The sequence below is a fragment of the Choristoneura fumiferana genome, chromosome 9 (genome assembly GCF_025370935.1).
Source record: "Choristoneura fumiferana chromosome 9, NRCan_CFum_1, whole genome shotgun sequence".
NCBI classification, from domain to species: Eukaryota; Metazoa; Arthropoda; class Insecta; order Lepidoptera; family Tortricidae; genus Choristoneura; species Choristoneura fumiferana.
Window position 1 is genome coordinate 5,003,851 of NC_133480.1, and position 19,572 is coordinate 5,023,422.

Genomic DNA, 19,572 nt, shown 5'->3' on the forward strand with positions numbered 1-19,572 from the left:
ATTAACCAGGTAGATGTTCAGAGTGAAGTTCTGCACTGCTTTAGTTTAGGAAATAAAATATAAGTAATATCTAAACTTGTTTTATTTCTAATGTAATCAGTTTACATAACAAAGTTTAATCAGTAATCAGTCTCATCATAACAAAGGTTAATCACTAATCAGTCTCATATGTTCACAAAGGTCAGAATTGTCTGACCTGGCATTAACACTTATTAATCAAAGTTTACAAAATTATTCCAATGACAAGTTTATGTCATTTGAGATATGGCAGACCGCCCTAGCGAAACTGCCTTCATCTATAATCTGCCTGTGATAAAATTTAGCAAACGCTTGGGAATTGTTTGTCCAGCTGGCAGTCTTCCTGATGGTGTCAACGGACACCCCCGCGGCGGCCGCGGCTGACGTGGCGGCGTGCCGCGTGCTGTGCGCACCGAACGCCGCCACGTCTACACCACTCTCTGCCATCACCTGCTTGATCCATCTGCCTATAGTCTGTGCTGTGGCGCACTTGAAGGGCCGCTTCACAGTCAATAGGAGATTGAGCGCGTTCTCCGGTCTTATGTCGCGCGTGAGCGCGATGTAATCTCGAAGAACGGTTGCAGGGCAGATGTTAGGTTTTTCTCGAAAGTAAGGTAAAAACAAGATGGGTTGACTTCTGCCAGCTGCCGATGTCTTAATGATATCTGTAATTATAATTTTCACGCCCGTTGGACCGATGCTGACTTTGTTAATTTTTATCAGAGACAGGGTTTGAACCCTATGGGCTGTACAGAGGGCGAGTAAAATGACCAATTTTTTGGTGATTTTTTCTACAGTTAAGCTGGTGTTAGGGTACCAATCAGCAATATAATCTAATAATCTTTGTGGATCCCATGTGTGACTATATTTAGGCAAACTGGGTCGCAATTTATAAGCTCCTTTTAAGAGGCGTTTTACATATGCATTTGAACCAATATTATTTCCTAAAAATAAGGAAATTGCTGATCGGTGGCTATTTAAAGTACCATAAGAAGCTCCTCTGTTAAATTGCTCTGATAAGAAAGATATGACCCGCGAAATGCTACTATTAAAAAAATCAAGATTATTTTCTAAACAATAATGCCACCAGGCTTTAAGCGTGACGTTGTACTGTTGGAGAGTGTTTTTGGAAAGCGAGGCCATCATCAATTCCTGAGAGACGGCCGGCACGCCGAGCCGCGAGAACGCGAGCCGGAGAGCACTGCAGCACCCAGGGTAAGCCGCGCGTGCAGCGGGTGCCGGCTCCTGTAATGTGATTGAACACAGTGTTCATCTGGGTGCATATATAAAATGTCCGAGGTTGCTAGGGATTTTAATAATGGATACCACGGCTGTGAGGGCCATATTGGAAACACTATGATACCTGTGGCTTTATCATAAAGAATCTTCTGAACACATTTAATTATAACCGAGAATGGAGGAAATGCGTAAAAGAATTTTTGGACCAGTTAATGGTGAATGCATCTATGCAGAAGGCCTCGGGGTCCCTTTTCCATGACACATATGTTTGACATTTGGCATTAGCCCGAGATGCAAACAAGTCCACTTCAGGTTGGCCAAAGTGATCTATTATTTTCTGAAATGCAAGATCGCTTAGCTCCCATTCGGTATCAGGGTTTAGTTTGCGGGACTCTTCATCTGCTTCTGTGTTATCTCTAGTGTTTATGTATGACGCAAAGAGCCAAATGTTTCTCATCTCACACCATTGCCAGATTTGCCTAGCTAGGTTGTTGAGGTGAGGGAACTGTACCCCGCCCATGCGGTTAATGTAGCTTATAGCTGTTGTATTATCAATACGTAATAGGATAGCACAATTAAGATGGTAAACCGCAAAGCATTTTAAGCATAGGAAAACGGCTAATAATTCTAGGAAATTAATGTGATATTCCATTTCCTGTGTTTTCCATGCCCCATTTACCCTATTTCCAGCACAAAAACCACCCCAGCCAGTGCGGGAAGCATCACTGAATATCTCAAGTGAATAATCCGGAGGTACCATTGACCAAGAAATGGAACTTATATGATTTTGCCACCATACCAGATCTTCTAATATTAAATTGGAGAGTTTTATTTTCGCTTTATAATCATGGTGTTTTTGTAATGCTAGAAATTTCTGTCGTTCTAATATCTTTGTATAAAGCCACCCATACTTTGCTGCCGGGCAGGCCGCTACTAAGACACCAATTAATTGTGCGAAATCACAAATGGTACAATCTGGGAGCAGCATGAACTTTTGAACTAACTGAAGAATTTTTCGTTGTTTGTCACATGGGAGAGAGATGGTCATATCTTGCGAGTTATATATAAAACCTAAAAATTTACTACACTGTTGAGGTTTGAGAGAGCTCTTATCGTAATTTATGATGAACCCCAAACATTCCAGCAATCTTACAGTATGTTGAACATTTGTCACACATTCTGTATAGTCTTTGCCTATACATAATAAATCATCTAAATAACAAACTGATTTAAATCCTTGTGACCTCAAATGAGTTACTACTTCTTTCATTAGTTTAGTAAAAGTTCGTGGTGCTACTGACAACCCATAAGGCATTGCATTGAATTCATAAGTTACAAGTTGTAAATTTTCATGTTCAAATTGGAAGCGGAGGTACCTGCGGTCAGGTTTGGCTATTGGTATAAGAAGATATGCTTCTTTTAAGTCAATAGTGGCCATAAAACCACCTTTTGGTATGATCCTGGCCGCGGTCCTGTAGTCTTCCATTTTGAAATGAGCTTTTTCAACAAATTTATTCAGGTTTTTTAAATTTAAAATAAATCTTTTGGCTCCGTTGGGTTTGGGAGTCAAGAATATTTTTGATAAATATTGATCTCTTGAAGGTGAGCAAATAGTAATGGCTCCCAAGTCTTTTAAGTTTTGAATAGCTAATTGCATGTCAGCTTTCTCTGCTTGACTAAAACAATTTATAGGTGTATTTCCTTGGTAAGGTTTGCTTATAAATGGTATACTAAATCCATTAAGGACCCAGCTTAATACTAAAGAGTTAGATGTCATGTTGTACCAACAATTGTAAAAATATTGAATGCGACCTGCATGTACCTTGTTTAGTGCTGCATTGCACGTGGTTTGCTCTGGCCCGCCGGCCTCGACTGCGGCAGGGCGGCCGGCCTGCGCGGCGGCGCCGGTGCTGCTCGCCTCGGGCCTCCTCGCCCCCCCCTGCTCGACGGGTAGCGCGAGGGGCTGTCCAGTTTCCCTGATAGCCAGCGCGTGGAGCTGTCGGGGCGCTGCTTGTTCCAGTTGTACTTTTGACAATCTTTTTAATTTGTAATCCCTGTTTCTCAATAGCCTTAGAGGCTTTAATCTTCTCTGGTAGCTTGGCCCCAAACAGGGTCTCATCTCTTTCGCAGTCTTGAATGACATTTAGGAATTGCTTTGATAGAGCTGGTGTGACCAATTTTGCCCTAGTTTGCGTTTCCATATAGTGGAGGTCTGATAAAATGCGACAGGCATCGCTAAGATGTTTTGTAGCTGTTACTTTGTCTTCGCTCGTGAGTAGGATAGTAAGTCCCTTGTTGATAGCTGTGATTCCAGCACCCAGTTGCTGCTGAGCAGCTTCTATCTTTTTATCTCGGTTTCGTACCACATCCAGCACCGCCGCTGAAATTTCAGCATTTATCTTCGGGGCTTGCAGCAATGTACAGTTCTCTGGTATGAGATAAGTTTTCAATAATTTTTCTTTGGTTTCCTTTGGGAGACCCTTTTTTAATATGGGCTGCCATCGTTGCGCCAAATTCGTATGGATATGTGGCCCGTATTGAGGGCTATCATCCACCGTTTCTCCGAGTGCCGTGAGCAGGTCCGGGTCTAATTGCGGTTCCGGATCCGGCTCTTTTAAAACTGAAATTGTCGGCGCCCCTGGGTCGGCCTCATGTACTATTTCCGGTTCCTCATACGGTTCTTCAACAAAGACTTCTACCAGGTCATTGCCATCACTATCTACAAAGAAAGTATGGAAAGTGAGTTAAATAGAGTGCATTTTGGAATACATTCCTTTCGAATAGTATTTCTTACATGCAAAGAAAAAAATTGAACTTAAAAATGGAAGCCATTTTGTTACACGCAATACGATCGGTATGTTTGGCCGATGGTTATGTACTTATGCTATGGTGCATTTTAGCATACATTCATTTCGAACTGTATGCCTTACATGCTATTTTGCCTTCGTGTTGACTCACGGTCAACCCCCGGCGTGTTTATGTTCGGTTTTGAACAAGGTGATCAATGGCGTCATACGAGGTTATAGTTTAGGTCGTCGAGCACTTTGCAATACTTACCGGATGAATCCTCTGAAGAAGATTTCTGAATTTTCCTTATCTTCTGTTGATATTTCAGGATTTTTTGAGATTCTCTATCTGAAAGTCTCTTCGGCATTGTAAAAAACGTACGGAGCGCCTATTATGCGCCCGCTTCGCTGTCTTGCACGGAAAAAGAATGAACCACAGACTAAGCAATAGAGCAAGGCAAGGATATGAATCGGTGTTTTACTTTTTATTTTTTCTATAAAGAAACGTGCAATGCTGTCTTGTAGTTTAAAGGACTACCTGGTTAATTTATATCTGAAGAATTAAGCGACGAAATATAAGTAAATCCATACTACTTAATATTATAAATGCGAAAGTGTGTGTTTGTGTGTATGTTTGTCCGTCTTTCACGTCGGAACGGAGCGACGGATCAACGTGATTTTTGGCATGGAGTGACATAGGCTACTTTTTATCCCGAAAAATGCACAGTTCCCGGGGAACAGCGCGCGACACCGAATTCAACGCGGCGAAGCCGCGGGCAAAAGTTAGTAGTTAGGTCTATATGCGTCAGTAAAGCAAGTAATAGTGTGTTTAAATAAATATATACAAAACCTTGTGGTAAAGTTGATAAAAAGTCAGATAATCTATGTTGTTGCATCCAATAGATAGTTTCGATGTAGTTATCAAAATAACGATTTCGTGACAGTTTCCTGATGTCAAGAAATTTTAGATGTTTTATGCAGTTTATGTTCTATGATTCGTCCTTAGTGTTATAATTTATTGACAGACTGATATCTTGATAATTTCATGACGGGAAAACTTTTGGAAAATACTATTAACTACTTGTCACTCTATTTATCCAGCTGATCCGTGACTGCCCATACCTGGAGTGCACCTTCGAAGACGGCGCTGCCCGTCTGAAGATCAAGCAAGTGACCGCTGATGACGAGGGGACCTACACCTGTGAGGCCTCGAACAGCCTGGGCAAGGCTTCCAGCAGCGCCTGCCTGGTGGTCTACCGTGAGTACTTGTTTTGATCAAATAGGTGATGATGAAGAGCATGTCCTTGTAGACGAGTGACTGGGTGAATTGTTTTTTAGCTTAATTTCGTGTTGGTATCTCGGAAAGAACCAAGTACCTAAGGTCGTATTCACATTATTATCTGTCGTGTTGTGTCGTGACAAGACAAGGTTATAACGCATCAAACGGTATCGGTTTCATACATTTTATATGGTTGCGTTCACATTCATTGAGCACGACATTAGCGCCACCTAGCTTCCGCAAGCAAGGCTGTGACGCATTGAAATTTCATCGCAACTTTGTGACATAAATCAAAAATATCACGTTTAATTTATAATACAAAATTACTGTGATACAGTGATTTGGGTGGACAAAGGGTTGTGATTTAATTTTTTGTCATTAAATTTAAATGAGGTAAGTAAAAAATATTCAAAAAGTGTGTTTTATTTTGGTTATGTCAAGGTTTGTTTACTTCATGTTTAGTTGTACTTTTACTGTAAAACAAAAAGATAAAGCTACTTTAACGGTTTCTTTAATTAATACTAAACATATATAATTGTTCTTGTATCGCTAGTAATAAATTAAATATGGTTTTCAAATCGAAATGGGTACCATTTTGAAGACCGGGTTTGTGAGTATCACTCCAATATAAAATTTCAAGCACAAACGGTTTCAAAAGGAAAATTGTTGGTATCTGCTGGACATGTCCGGGATGTCGAGGAATTAAGAACAAATCAGGGACAGTGTTCAATAATTCAAGGTCGCATCATAACACACATCTATTACTAAAATTAGGTAGTTAAGTCTAAACAAATTGCTTTGTTAATGACGTGTTGCATAGCCTACATTATTTTTACTTTTGGCCACTATGAGCGCTGCGATATTATTTCATTTTCATTACCCCCACCTAGAACTTCGCACCCAGCGAATAGAGAGAGAGAGAGAGAGAGAGAGAGAGAGAGAGAGAGAGAGAGAGAGAGAGCATCACAACACAACACGACAAATAAATGTGATTGCGACTTAAGTCTAAGGCCGTGTAGTCTCGACAGTAACCGCGTTTAACCGCTCGCTGCTGTGCTGGAGCAAGGCTGGAGCGAAACATTAGGGACATGAACGACGCCGATTGGAAAAAAAAACATTTACAACTTTTTTTATTTTTATTTAACAAAATATTTTTATCAAGTGGTTTCTAGTGTTAAAAATAACCGAATGAAACAAAATGGTTTTTTCCTTAAATCGGTTGAAAGCAAAAAAAAAACATTTTGTTTCATTCGATCATTTTCAACACTAGAAGCCACTTTCAAGTTAATATAGATGATTGATGCGGCGCGCGTTTAGTTCCAAACAGCCAGTCTAGTGCCGTAAGGTACATAGATGTCAATGATCGTAATATAATATTATTAAGTCTCTTTATCGATCTGTTTGTTTACTTACACCAATTGTTGTCCCCACAGCGCCGGGTGAGCCTAACACGCTGTGTCAGCGTCTGCGCCGGCCGCCGGCGCTCCTCTCCGCGGCGTCCACGCCCCGCTCAACCCCGCGGAGCACCCCCGCCCGCTCCGTGTCTAGAACAAGAACGCCAGGTATGTCCGTACGAATGACATCGTACAAAATATTGCTAACTTTGCGACCTACCTTTATTCGAAGGACCTGATAATTAACAATGTCCGCGATCGCCTCTTCTTCGATCGCCATTTACTTCCCAATAGTCTTATAACTATTATTTATCGGGACTTAATCACGAACTATTTATTGCTGAAACTCATCATCATCATCAGCCGGGAGATGTCCACTGCTGAACGACGGCCTTCCCCTTCCCTCCCCCTTAGAATGCCTCAATGAACAACTTGCCACTTGCATCCACAAATAGCCCATAGCTCTCACGATGTCGTCTGTCCATCTAGTGGAAGCTTGCCAACATCATCAAAATGAACTCGACGTTCCGGCCACAATAATGCAGTGGTCGTGATCACGAGTAGACTGTATCGTAGGCAGTGGCGTAGCGTGGACTAATGTAGACGTGGGTGAAGTTGTATCAGCGAGGCCCCTTTTTTATGGTCGCATCGCATTAAAAGAGGCCTCGTGAGGCCTATCTATAGCTACGCCACTGATTGTAGGGTTACGTTTTGCTGAGCAGCGCGAGTTAAAAAACTTGTTTAATATTCTTCAGGCCCCGAACTGAAGCGCCTCAGTAGTCCAGGGCGTCAAATGCCGCCATCTTTCTACACTTACCCATTCAACAAGGTCGTTGAAGAGGGAGAAACTGTAGTCTTCCAATGCGCCGTCAAAGGTCTACCCTCACCGTGGCCACGTGGGACAAAGACGGCATCATAGTCACACCTTCGTCTAGAATCACGCTGAAAGAGAAAGAAGAGATACGGATTCTGAGATAGAACATGTGACTATCGAAGATGTGGGATTGTACAGGATAAGCGTGGAGAACGACTACGGAAGAGCGGAAGGTTCTGCCAGATTGGAAGTTATCACGCAGAAGGGGAAGTTCTATGCTGGTGTTAGAGCGTATAGTGCGTCTCCTAGAAGGTCGGCGCCATACAGAAGACGCTGCCCGTCGAACTCCAAAGACTGAACGACCGAAGTTGTGTAAGTTTTGTTGCGAAGCGATATTGGGTACCCAATTTTTTTTTCTGCGATCTGCTGTTGCGAATTTGATGTGTCATGCTCTCTTTCCTCATTTCTGATGTTTGTTTTCGACATGTCAAAAGCTGCGCTTTTATAACCACTTTGATTGATGTTTAATTAGGATTTCTGTGACAGGCTTTGGAGATACTATCGTCAGGTCCGTTTGACTGCGTTGATATTTGTGACACTTTGTGTAGATTAAACACCTAAGTGAGCCAATCACAAGCAGACTGTGATCAAACGGTTCTCACGATACAACGCCATCTAACGATATTTTTCCTGTAAAGAAAGCCTCGTAGTCTCTACTGTTCCGTTGGATTTAGAAATTTAAAAACACGCTGAGGTTAAGTTCCTGTTATTTTATGTGGCAGATATTTATTTATGGATATCTGTCACATAAGATAACATAAATTTAACAGAGAGTAAATGTTTAAAAAATAGTCTGGAAAAAAAAGTTACAGACCAAGATGCTTTGATTCACCAGGCAATGATAATTTAAAAAACATATGTATCTATGAAGGGAAATGCTGAAATTCTCCCCGGCCAGGGCAAAATCGTCTCTTTAACATTGTTATTGTTAGTGGGAATTGTTTTAGGATGTAGGCTATACTTATCGCATTACTTTAATGTACTATTGCTATTAATTGTGTCTGTATCTGTTTTTTTCCCCCAATAAATTAAAAAAAAGAATAACGTATAAAAGTCAAAGATAGATTTTCCACAAGCAATGCAGATACTCGTATTAGTCCATGCATATAGATATGTTCACTCGTGAGCATACAGTGGTAGGACCTTGTGCAAGGTCCGCCCGGATTGCTACCACCATCTTGCTCGCTAATCCTGCCGTGAAGCAGCAGCGCTTGCACTGTTGTGTTTCGGCGTGGAGAGTAAGACAGCCGGTGAAATAACTGTCACTTGAGGTATCCCATCTTAGGCCTCTACGTTGGCAACGCATCTGCAATACCCCTGGTGTTGCAGATGTTTATGGGCGGTGGTGATCTCTTACCATCAGGAGATTCACTTGCTCGTTTGCCATCCAGTCAAATAAAAAAATATATAATATATAAAAAATAGCAAGTGACGTTCCTAGGGGCTACTTTGAAATTCCTTGTTAGAATCATACCATCCCTCACTCGCCTAATCAATGCTATAAGCGTGAGCGGGAGGAAACGATACGAATTTTGAACTTTGCGTATAAAGCCCGTTTGCAATGATTTATTTTGCTTTTTCAATGCGAATCTTATTTCCAGGTTGTGATCGGACCAGCGGGTGAAAACAGTTTTGATTTCATTATATCTGTGCATTTTTTTTAATGTGACGTGATGTCTCTAGATGTCAAGTCGCAGTACCTAGTGTTATCAATGTTAAGTTTTTGTTCCTTGTTAGGTTTTTATTTACGTCGCTTCACGCATTCAGTCGTGCTGTAGGCATCAGCCAAATAAGTGGTCTATCTATTTTTAACCTTTTCGACGCCAACGACCCAATACGTCTATTACTTCAATGCAAAAGCAACCTTCGTTCAATTGTGTTAAGGTTCAATTTTAGGCATTGCAATATGGAAGTCTGGCGTATGGATGATGTCTTTTGTATTTGACGTGGCGGCGAAAAGGTTAAACAAGTTCCTATCAAATGAATATGTCGCTAAAGTCGAAATTTCAAATTGACAGACACGTCATTTGGCATTATTGTTTTATGACATGCAAACGATTCATGAACTTTACTAGTTAAGATGATCAGTTATCTGAATATTAATGTTATTTGTTTAAAAAGTAGGATGTGTGTATCTATATCAGTGATTCGATGGCTATATTTCTGAGTCTTATTTACTTACACCAAAAGAGTCGTTTCGCTGTTAAGTACTTATTGTTTAAAGTTTTATATAAAACTGTCAGAAGGCATACAATGACAAGGTACGAAAGTGTTAATATATTTTTCACTTCTCTTGCTCGTAAAGTTCTTGTTTATGCTGGATCTAGGCGACATAAACTGACTTTTTATGCACTAGTGTATTAAGTAAAACCTTCGTCTAAGACGAAGGCAATCAGATGTTAAAGCCATTAACAAAAAAGTTTCTATGTATTTTTTTCAATAATTTTTAATTTATATTAAACTAAAAATCAATCAAATAAATCAAAATAAGTTAATAAAACTAAAAATTTATAATTATATTAGCAATGATGAAAAATAAAAGGTACCTTGTAAGTAAACAATGTTTCCTCTGTTGTTATTTCATCTCCTCACAATCGAAGTGAAAAACAAGAGTTTAGAACTCAAGCATTAAACCCATTTTCCCCTCGACGCGTCTATCCACCCTCACCGTACCGATTATATGAACGTCTCGGGTAAAATGGCTCGTTTTATGCTCTCGTTGTACAATCTACTATTTGATCAGTGGCTGTATTGCTAACGCCCCCCTACCACCATCCTACTCCATGTGACAAAAACAAGTGGTGAAAATGATCGTGATTCCAAGTTTTAGATAATAAGACCTCAGAGGGCCTCCGAAGTTAGAAAATCGAAGTTAGCATCGTACCGTCCCTCTCGCTCTCGAATTAAATAGTATAAGTGTCAGAGAGACAGAACGACACGAACTTCGATTTTCGAATTTCGTAGTAGCCCTGCTGGACTGCAATAACTGCAAGAACCATGGCTTTTCGGCCAGATAGACGCCTTGCGTTACTCGCAACATTTCTATTCTTATTATTAGCCCTGCGAGTATTAATACGCTTTTTTAATTTTCAACAACGACTCTATGCGTGAAGTGACTTGACTCTGATATTTGCTTGTTATAGCGTTTTATGAATTGGTTTGATATACACAAAGCTGGTTACTTATGGCTGTTATGCCGAATTTAGACTTCTTTTCTTCTTCTTTGATTTATATTTGTTTTGCGAGGCCGTAAAGCCAACGAGTTCGTTGTGGTCAATCGAGCGCCGCAATGTAATGCAACTTGCACGATTTTTCATGCAAGTCTAGAATCGGCTTTAGACAATATCACTATTATAGTCTAAACAGAAACAACTCATTTGTTCAAGCGTGGCTTTGCGGAAGCGCATATGCCCAACCAAAGTTTTTTTCTATCTACTTGACAGGTTGATGACAGGTGAAATATGGTGAGATGGCGTTAGTGTCGTGAAGTCCGTTGGACGTTATGGTGTTGCTTGCAATGAGGGCTATCGGGGCTATCCCTTGGCTATCGCGTATGAATTCGCCGCTAGAGGCGCTAGTGTAGCGAGAGTTCTCCGAAATGTCAAATCTCATTGTTCTTGGGTGAGCTGCGCGGTTTATTTATTTTATAATTAAAATAATTTTGTAAATATTTTGCAATACCTGGAATTTATTAAGGCAAATATGCGTTACGGGGCAATTAATGTATGTGTTTTGAGATAGTTCTATCTTTCGGAAACCTTTGTCCTCCCTTTTTTCCGAACAAAACGGGGCAACGCAACACTGTGCTCGATATTTTATGGTACGATTTTAAGGTATTAAACATGATTTAAATGTAAATTTTGTTTTCACGCCCGTAATAACAAATTAACCACTATACTTAAGAGGACCTTCGTCTACAGTGGCGCCAACTGGTGAGCGCTCATTTATTTAAATAACTAAATAAGCCAGTTGCAAGCAAGACCGTACATCAAACAGACCTCACTTTACTAACCACAGATATAGATAACACTAGATAACTCAAACACCTCAATCTGTATGAAATCAACACTTTTTTATATCTACTGTGACGTCTCAAGAGCGAATTAGCGATGTGAATTCCCCGATGTCCGCGCAAAATCTATTCAAATGCGCCGCCCGCCGCGCCGTGGGGCTCGACTCAGTCAGTAGTCATGATTAGTCAGTTAGCGGTCAGTCTTTGTATCCCCATACAAAGACTCTGATGAAATATGGTGAGATGGCGTTAGTGTCGTGAAGTCCGTTGGACGTTATGGTGTTGCTTGCAATGAGGGCTATCCCTTGGCTATATATTGGCTATATAGTAGTTGCATTTGCGCAAACTAGTGTAATCTATATCTATGATACTAACTTGTCACGCTTGTCAAGTAACCCTCATTCGTTGGCTGCGACAGCTGCTAGCCCTTTGGTCTTTAGTTGACCAGGAGCACTTCTTTAATTGAGTATCTTGTGCACGCCTCTGGTCCCCATGGATCTAGGGTCTCAAAACCGACAGCAATGAAATTGTATCCTAAATAGGGTCTCTATTATAGTATTTTCTTGTCGTTAACCAAGCAAGTTGTTACTGATTAATAAATGTTAATAAGCACGTTTAATATTTTTGTGACAAAAAAGTTTTTCGAATTTATTCGTTTTTTTATCAGTAGTAGGTATTTAAAAGGAGCCAGCTTTGTCTAGATTAATTATGTTATGTATATCAATTTTATCGATATAGATATATAAAGTGTTGCCTACGTTAGAAGTTCCGAGCCCAGGGGTATTGTAAAATAAATATGATAAGAGTTAATTGTGGTTTTATTTTTTATGTGATTTCGTTAATGTGGCAGGGATTTTTCATGCGAATGTAAATGGCCGTTTTACATTTTCCGACTCAATCATCATAACCAATATAAAGTGCTATTCAGTGTTCAAAGCATTTAAAATTAATTCAAACTTTTTAAATATGGCTCTAATCTAAACGGAGATCAAAAAGTTGGACATACATCCTATTTTGGACGTGTCCAACACGCTCTTAGCCGGTTTTTTTTATCTCGTATAACTACAGTTCCCGCAGGATAGCGATAAACGAATTCTACACAGACGAAGTCGCGGGCAACGGCTAGTAAGTGGATAAATATGTCAAAATATAATTTTCAATTGAGTTAACAATTAATTTATGCTCGTAACATCATTGTTTATTCGGTTAACACTTCAACGCTTCGGCATCTGCTGTTAACCTGTTCACTGCTAAAGCTTCTTGACATGTAAAGGTCAATAATATTCAGTTATTTTCGAAGTGTAATCGAAAATTAAAGTACCTAAATAAAATTGGTAGCGAGTTATAACTTCGTCGTAGCCTAAAGATAAGTATTTATTTACACAATACATGTACACAATATATGTAAAGGTTTGTTCACAAAGAAGCGGTCAATTAATTTGATTTATTTTGTACTGAAATAGTAGTTTAATTAAAACACATTATTGAAACCATGTTGATATAACATTATTTACTCGTATTATCGTCAGGGATACGCTGTTAAAATATTTCGGGTTATTAAAACCCACGGTGTATATATTGACAAAAAATATCAAATACGGTATTTGACTATTTTGTATATGTTTTATAAATTAACACTACACAATGCCTGTTATCGAATAGAAAAACAATTTTTATGCTACCTTTACAAATAACAAAGTTATGAGGGTTTGAAATTCAAGATTAGACAGAGAAAGACATACTGGCATGTGACGTCACACGCCAGTACCGCCATATTTGCTGCATAGAGATAAGCGTTCGAGAAAGAGACAGGTATATAGATTTTTCAAAAAAACACTTTAAATCCAATTTTCAACCGATTTACGTTTTCTCTTCGCTAAACACTGTCTGTCTATCTATATTTTCATAATAATATTAAGATATGGAAAATTCAGGAGTTGTCAAATACCGTATTGTATAAAAGAAAAATAAAACTAAAACCAATTTATTCTAAGCCTAAAAATCTATTTATAAATATCATCCAGATCGCTACTATCAGCCAGAGGGCCCGAAATACGAAAATCAAAGTACGTATCGTACCTACCGTCCCTCTCACTCCATCTACAGCCAACAGGGAGTAGCCAACAGGTAGCGCCTACATTTTTGAACCGTTTGGGGCAGAAACCATGGGCTACCTTTATTTTGTTTTATAATAAAGTGATTCAAATATTAAATAGTATAAGCGTCAGAAAGACGGAACGACACGAACTTCGATTTTCGAATTTCGGAGTAGCCCCTAAGGCTGGTGGCTACATTTCCTCGTTCTATTGCGATGCCAATTATTTTAGTTGACAAAACAAATAGAGACGGCAGCACACTTAACCGTCAGTTAACACTAATCAATGGATGGTGAAACAGCCCCTTAATATTATAAATGTGAAGGTTTGTGAAGATGTTTGGATGTTTATTACTCAATTACGTCTAAACCGCTGAGCCGATTTTAATGAAATTGTACCTACACAGATAAGTCCCGAGGAAGGACATAATAGTTTTTATCCCGGAAAATTGCATAGTTCCCGCGAGATAGCACGAATACTACGTGGTCGGAGTCGCGGGCAACAGAAGAAGAGAACTTATAACAACTTGGACGAGTTGAAAAACCCCCCACATTGTCATTTCAAAGTCCAGTAAGTACCTGAAAATAGGCTGAAACGATTTTTGTCAAACAGAACTAAAAACCACCGTAAGGAACCTTGCTGTCACGTAAAAGGACCGCATCGAAATTGGTCCTACGAGAACTACGATGACAGAGGCAGAAAAACAGAGAGACTTGGCATGCTTGGCATCAACTTTTATCACTCCTTTTTTGCGTCGGGAATTGATCGTAATACCTAGGTATAATTCTTTTTCATTAAACCGCTTTGGTTACTGGCCTCAAACAGTCCACCACTGTCACAGTCACAACTGAAAATCAAGAATTGAAAATCATATTTTCAAACGCTAAATAACAGCAAAACGTGACACGCAAAATTATTAAGTTCTGTTGCCGTAAAAAAAATGGAAATCTTACACAGGATAAACCAGACGTTCGAGAGCGTGAGAACCACAATCAAATCAAAAAACTCAACGGAAAGAGTGCCGTCGTTGAAGAAGGACATCCACGCGTTGGGGAGCGACCTGGTGCTTCTCGGAAAGACCAACCATGACCAGTTCGTTCGCTCCCTCGCCATGGAGGGCTACCTTGCACTTCTCTCCGCAAAAACCTTGCCAATCTCCCTACTAGAGAAAAGAAATATTCTACACGGAGTCTTCGAGAAACTAAAACCCTACGCACTCAGAGACGAGTGTCTATTCATCTACCTCCGTATCCAGAACCTCCTCTGCTACTATCTAATCCAACTGGAACAGATTACACTCGCGCGCGAAATCCTCGAAGCCACAGAAGAGCTCTACGACAAAATTAGCAAATCACAGGCCGACCAGTACTTGGACGCAGAGGATTTGTTCACGACGGAACCTTTGACGACCGTCCGGCGCGTCAGTCCCGAGAAAATCGACAAAGTCATCACCAATAACGTTCAGATGCAGGCTTTTTTGTACAACAAATTAAACATCCCAGATAAGTACAGTCTTTATAATCACACTGCGTTGAGGCGACAGCTGGAGCTGAAAGAGGGTACTCCTCAGGACTGGGCACTCCGCACGGCCCGCCTCGGAAACTACTTTACCTATCTACACCAACTCGGCAACGCGCGGCACCACCTCTGCGCGGCTTATCACGTGCTCCGCACCTGCCACGACAACTGCAAACTGATGCCCGAAGAATTCGTGTTGCAGAAAGCGGACTTCGAGATCCACTTCCTAGAGCTCGGCCACCACTGGGTCAAATACGGGCTCACTCTATTCAAACTCTCCAAAAAGAAGATTTTGAACAGGTATTTCTCCGAAGAGGCTTCCAAAGCGGACTTGTGGAAAACCGTCGATTTGGCACAACAAGAGGACAACGCTGAGAAGTTCGAGGAAGAGAACTTAAAGGACATGGGCGCGGAGAAATCCAAAGGGGATGCTTGCGCCGAGAAACTGTTCCTGTTCCCCTCGCTGGATCTGCAAGAGATGGAAGCGCGCGTGCCTCAGGACAAGGTTGGCAGCATCGACGAAGCGCGGAAGCTGTTTGCTTTCACCCACAAGTGGCTGATGCGGACGAAGCACTACTACGACTTCGAGCACCACCCGGCGCAGTACATCTCGTGCTCGCTGCAGCTGGCGGAGCTCTACGAGCACTTGTCTTTCTTCGAGCGCAACATCGACAATCAGTACAGCATCCAGAAGCGCAGAGCAGACGTTCTGGAAACCCTGAACTCTCTGCTTAAAACGTGCGACAACGTGATGTCGGTACAGATCGATGTTATAAGAGAGCTGTCGCAGGTGCAACTGGAGCTTATGGCTTTGAATCTGCAGAAGTTGTGGCGGGAGGAGTCGCAGACCAACATCTTTAATTTGGACGCGGACGCGGACTCCATCATCAACTCTTTGGGGTCTGAGTCGAACAAGACGCTGACTGGACGGACGTTGAACGCTTCGTCTAAGAATATGTTTCTGAGGAAGATGGAGGCAGCGACGTCAATCAACGGGAAGTTGGGCAGGCTGAGCGGGCAGATGGGTGCGAAGAGCCCTTCCCAGCTAAGCTTCAGCTCGGGTATATTGAAGCACTAGGTTCGTTTGGCAAATTTAATTAGTGAATGTTTGCATAATCGAATAAAAATCGGTAAAGTTACTTCTATTTCATTTCGTAGCTAAACCTACAATACTAATAATCAATGTTTTTCAATCTGTTGTTCGCGACCCCCGGGGGGGTCGCGGATGCCCCTTAAGGGGGTCGCGTATCTTTAAAATACTCTCACCTTATTGTCTGATTATTCAATTCATGAGCTGAATCGTGGTTTTCATTGACGTCAGGTACATTAAAAACAATCATGTCAAACATGACTCGTAAGCCCAGCAGTTAATCTTTCGAGATTTTATCCCTATCCCGTGGGAATATCGGGATAAAAAGTAGATATGTGTTATTTCAGAGGGCCAGCTACCTACATACTAAATTTCATGGCTCTAAGCCCAGCGGTTGTTATTTCAAGATTTTATCCCTAGGTATCCCGTGGGAATATCGGGTCAAAATTTGCCTATGCCTAGCCTATGTTTTATTCCAGATGTCCAGCTATCTACCTACCAAATTTCATCCAAATCCGTCCAGCCGTTTCAGCGTGAAAGATTAACAAACATATTCTCTCAGTGAGTGCACTTACAAACTTTCGCATTTATAATTTTAGTAGGAAGGATTTATTAAGTAATAGCGTTTACCCGCGGCTTCGCACGCGTAAATGATTAGATACAGCAGTTGAATTGAAATTCCGGGATTTTATTAAATTCTCTTGGAAATTCCCTAAAATTACATCGTGGTTTCCAAAAGTATCTGAACACGACTCTATTGTTCACGGTGTAGAATCGTGTTCAGATATTTTTGATCAAATTTTTGGTCGCAAGTTTACGAACTCGACTGTATAGCAATTACGGGAAACACGTTCAATAAAAGCGCCTGATATTTTTTATGCCTAGACAGTTTTGAATATTTCAATGTAGGCATTAGCTACTAGTGAGTATCAAATTTGTTTAGGGAAGTAGTAGGTATCTCAAGACTTTTTGATGTAAAAATAAAACCGCTCCAAATCAATTCGCATAACCGTTGAAAGTCATAATATCTTTCATAATGCTTTTTTCTCTGAATACATTAATTGTTTAGAATTATTATAAACAAACCAACCTTACCCTGTAGAGTTCTACAAAGAAATCGTAAAATTTACGATAGCGAGAAAAAAATTATAACTAAAAATCATGACAAACATAACATGACTTTCAAATGTTATGCGATTATATAAACAATCAAATAAAACACAGTATGCTTCATCACACGTAATATATTTATCTTTAGCGGTCTCACATTGGTCCATAGAACGATTTGTGCTTATTTTTTTACAAAACATGTTATCAAAAACTTGACAGTGGTTTTGACATCAATATATCTGTACTCTCTATTACTTTTTACCAGAAACTTCAGTAAGAAGAAAGGAAGTTTCAAAACAAAGGAATTAAGACATATTGGTCGATTCTGCTTTAGGCTAAGTTTCATTCGCCGTTATTTGCAAATCAGTGCTGCAATTTGTATGGAAACACGAACAGCGCCTATAGCTGAATGTTATCGCGTTCGCGTTAAAACCTCACAATTGTATGGAAACACGAACAGCGCCTCTACCGGAATGTTGCGATGTTCGTGTTTCTATACAAATGAAGATTTTAACGCGAATGCGATCGAGACGTATTTTGTAAACGAAAACTTACAATAAGGGGCTGTTTCACCATCCATTGATTAGTGTTAACTGGTGGTTAGGTGTGATGCCGTCTCTATTTGTTTTGTTCGAATAGACGGTGACGGCATCACATTTAACCGTCGTTAACGATAATCAAATGGATGTTGAAACAGCACCTCAGGATACTGATATTGGCAACCGCGAACCGCGGATCGTCGGGAACCGTTGCTAAGAGCGCTTTCTCATATAAGTTGTCGCGCGACTGAAGCGCTGCCAGCGAGTCCCTTCACATTACAGCGGCTGTAGCGCGGCTAAGTCGCGACGCCGCCGCTAGCGACAGCCGCGCTTCACAGTATCAGCCACCGCTAGCTCGGAGCGCTGCAGTCGCGCTTCTGTCGCGCGACCGTCGCGTAGTAGTAAACAAAGACTACCGCTTATACATTGTAACTTGTATTTGAAGGGTCCACGGAAAGAACATGCCTAGTCACCTTTTTTTAAAATTGAGATTTTATTCTCAAAATGTAGAGCTCACACAGTACTACTGAATTAGATAATCTGAAAACTATATAAAATCTATTTTTTTATCTTTTAAATAAATGGTAACCATAGTAATTGTTCGTGATGACTAACTTTCAAACCGCTATAACTCATAAAGTTACTTAGGTGACTACACACGTGCTTTCCGTGGCCCGTGGAGCCTTCATTTGTATCTAAGTGAAATAAAGCACTGGTCGCGGTCGTGTGTCACGGTCGTCGGTTGCGGTCGTCAATATTGGAACGCTACCTTAATATTCACTGTAGTGCGCCCGAGCAAAACCGACGCTCTCCGCAATGCTAATAATAATAATTTTGTAACTTTCCTTCTACTTACACCGAAACATATATACGTACAATGTTTGGAATCAGCTCGCCTTCTGTACATGTAAAAATATAGCGAAATAAACACGTTTTCAAATTCCACTTTTCCGTTGTAATTATTTATAAGTAATATAAATGCTTATTAGTCATTAAGCATAAAACCAATAGAGTGGAAAAGTCATCAATTGTTTGACAAAAAGAGTGCGGCGAACGCTGCTTTATGATTAGATTACTCAAGGTCGAGCATGACGCAGAGTTGGACAAGCAGGAACAGCGGCGTCTTTAGCCCATGTAGCGCCCGTGTGCAATTATCATAGCGCCATCTAGGAAGAGCGCTATCAAAATGGAATAGGTACAAATTGCCGCGGCCGGCGCCCCTAACACCGCTGCGCCCGTGTGCAACGCACACCCTGCACTATAGGTAAAGACGCCTCTGAGCAGGAACTATTCTTTGTCATTATCTAGGACTTTCTTAAGTTACTATGAATTTTGAAATATCAATGTCGCAATCGGATCTCGGAACCTGACTCTCTAAAAAGACTAAGGGTCTGTTTCAACACTCAGTGATTACTTTTATGTGACAGAAAATTATAATGCCGTCTCTGTTTATTCGGACAAAACAAACAGAGACAACATCACATATATCTGTGACTTAACATTCATAAATGAAATAGAGAAACAAGCCTTTTATTTCGTCTTTGGACATAGAAGGATTAAACTAACATTATAGCGGTAGTGCTAAATGTAATTAGTGACAAATCACAGTTAACCCTT

The 19,572-nt window shown here is 40.5% G+C and overlaps 2 protein-coding genes and 1 pseudogene across 2 annotated transcripts; 2 read left to right on the top strand and 1 right to left on the bottom strand.

Moving 5' to 3' along the window:
• Positions 1-1,178: 1,178 nt before the first annotated feature.
• On the bottom strand, positions 1,179-4,538 carry LOC141430787 (uncharacterized; annotated as a pseudogene).
• Positions 4,539-4,554: 16 nt separating this feature from the next.
• Positions 4,555-11,765, top strand: LOC141431477 (myosin light chain kinase, smooth muscle-like). Its single transcript, XM_074092666.1, is given in 7 exon segments — positions 4,555-4,584; positions 5,145-5,301; positions 6,756-6,884; positions 7,472-7,606; positions 7,609-7,683; positions 7,686-7,902; positions 9,192-11,765. Coding segments are annotated over 6 exon segments (729 nt in total). The 3' UTR covers positions 7,889-7,902; positions 9,192-11,765.
• Positions 11,766-14,512: 2,747 nt separating this feature from the next.
• Positions 14,513-16,332, top strand: LOC141430788 (KIF-binding protein-like). Its single transcript, XM_074091643.1, has one exon. It carries the CDS (start codon positions 14,639-14,641, stop codon positions 16,292-16,294), a length of 1,656 nt encoding a protein of 551 aa, XP_073947744.1. The 5' UTR covers positions 14,513-14,638; the 3' UTR covers positions 16,295-16,332.
• The last annotated feature ends 3,240 nt before the right edge of the window (positions 16,333-19,572 follow it).

Bases quoted from the DNA above. Each gene is read 5' to 3' on its own strand.
- LOC141430788 (XM_074091643.1), top strand. From the start codon at position 14,639: ATGGAAATCTTACACAGGATAAACCAGACGTTCGAGAGCGTGAGAACC.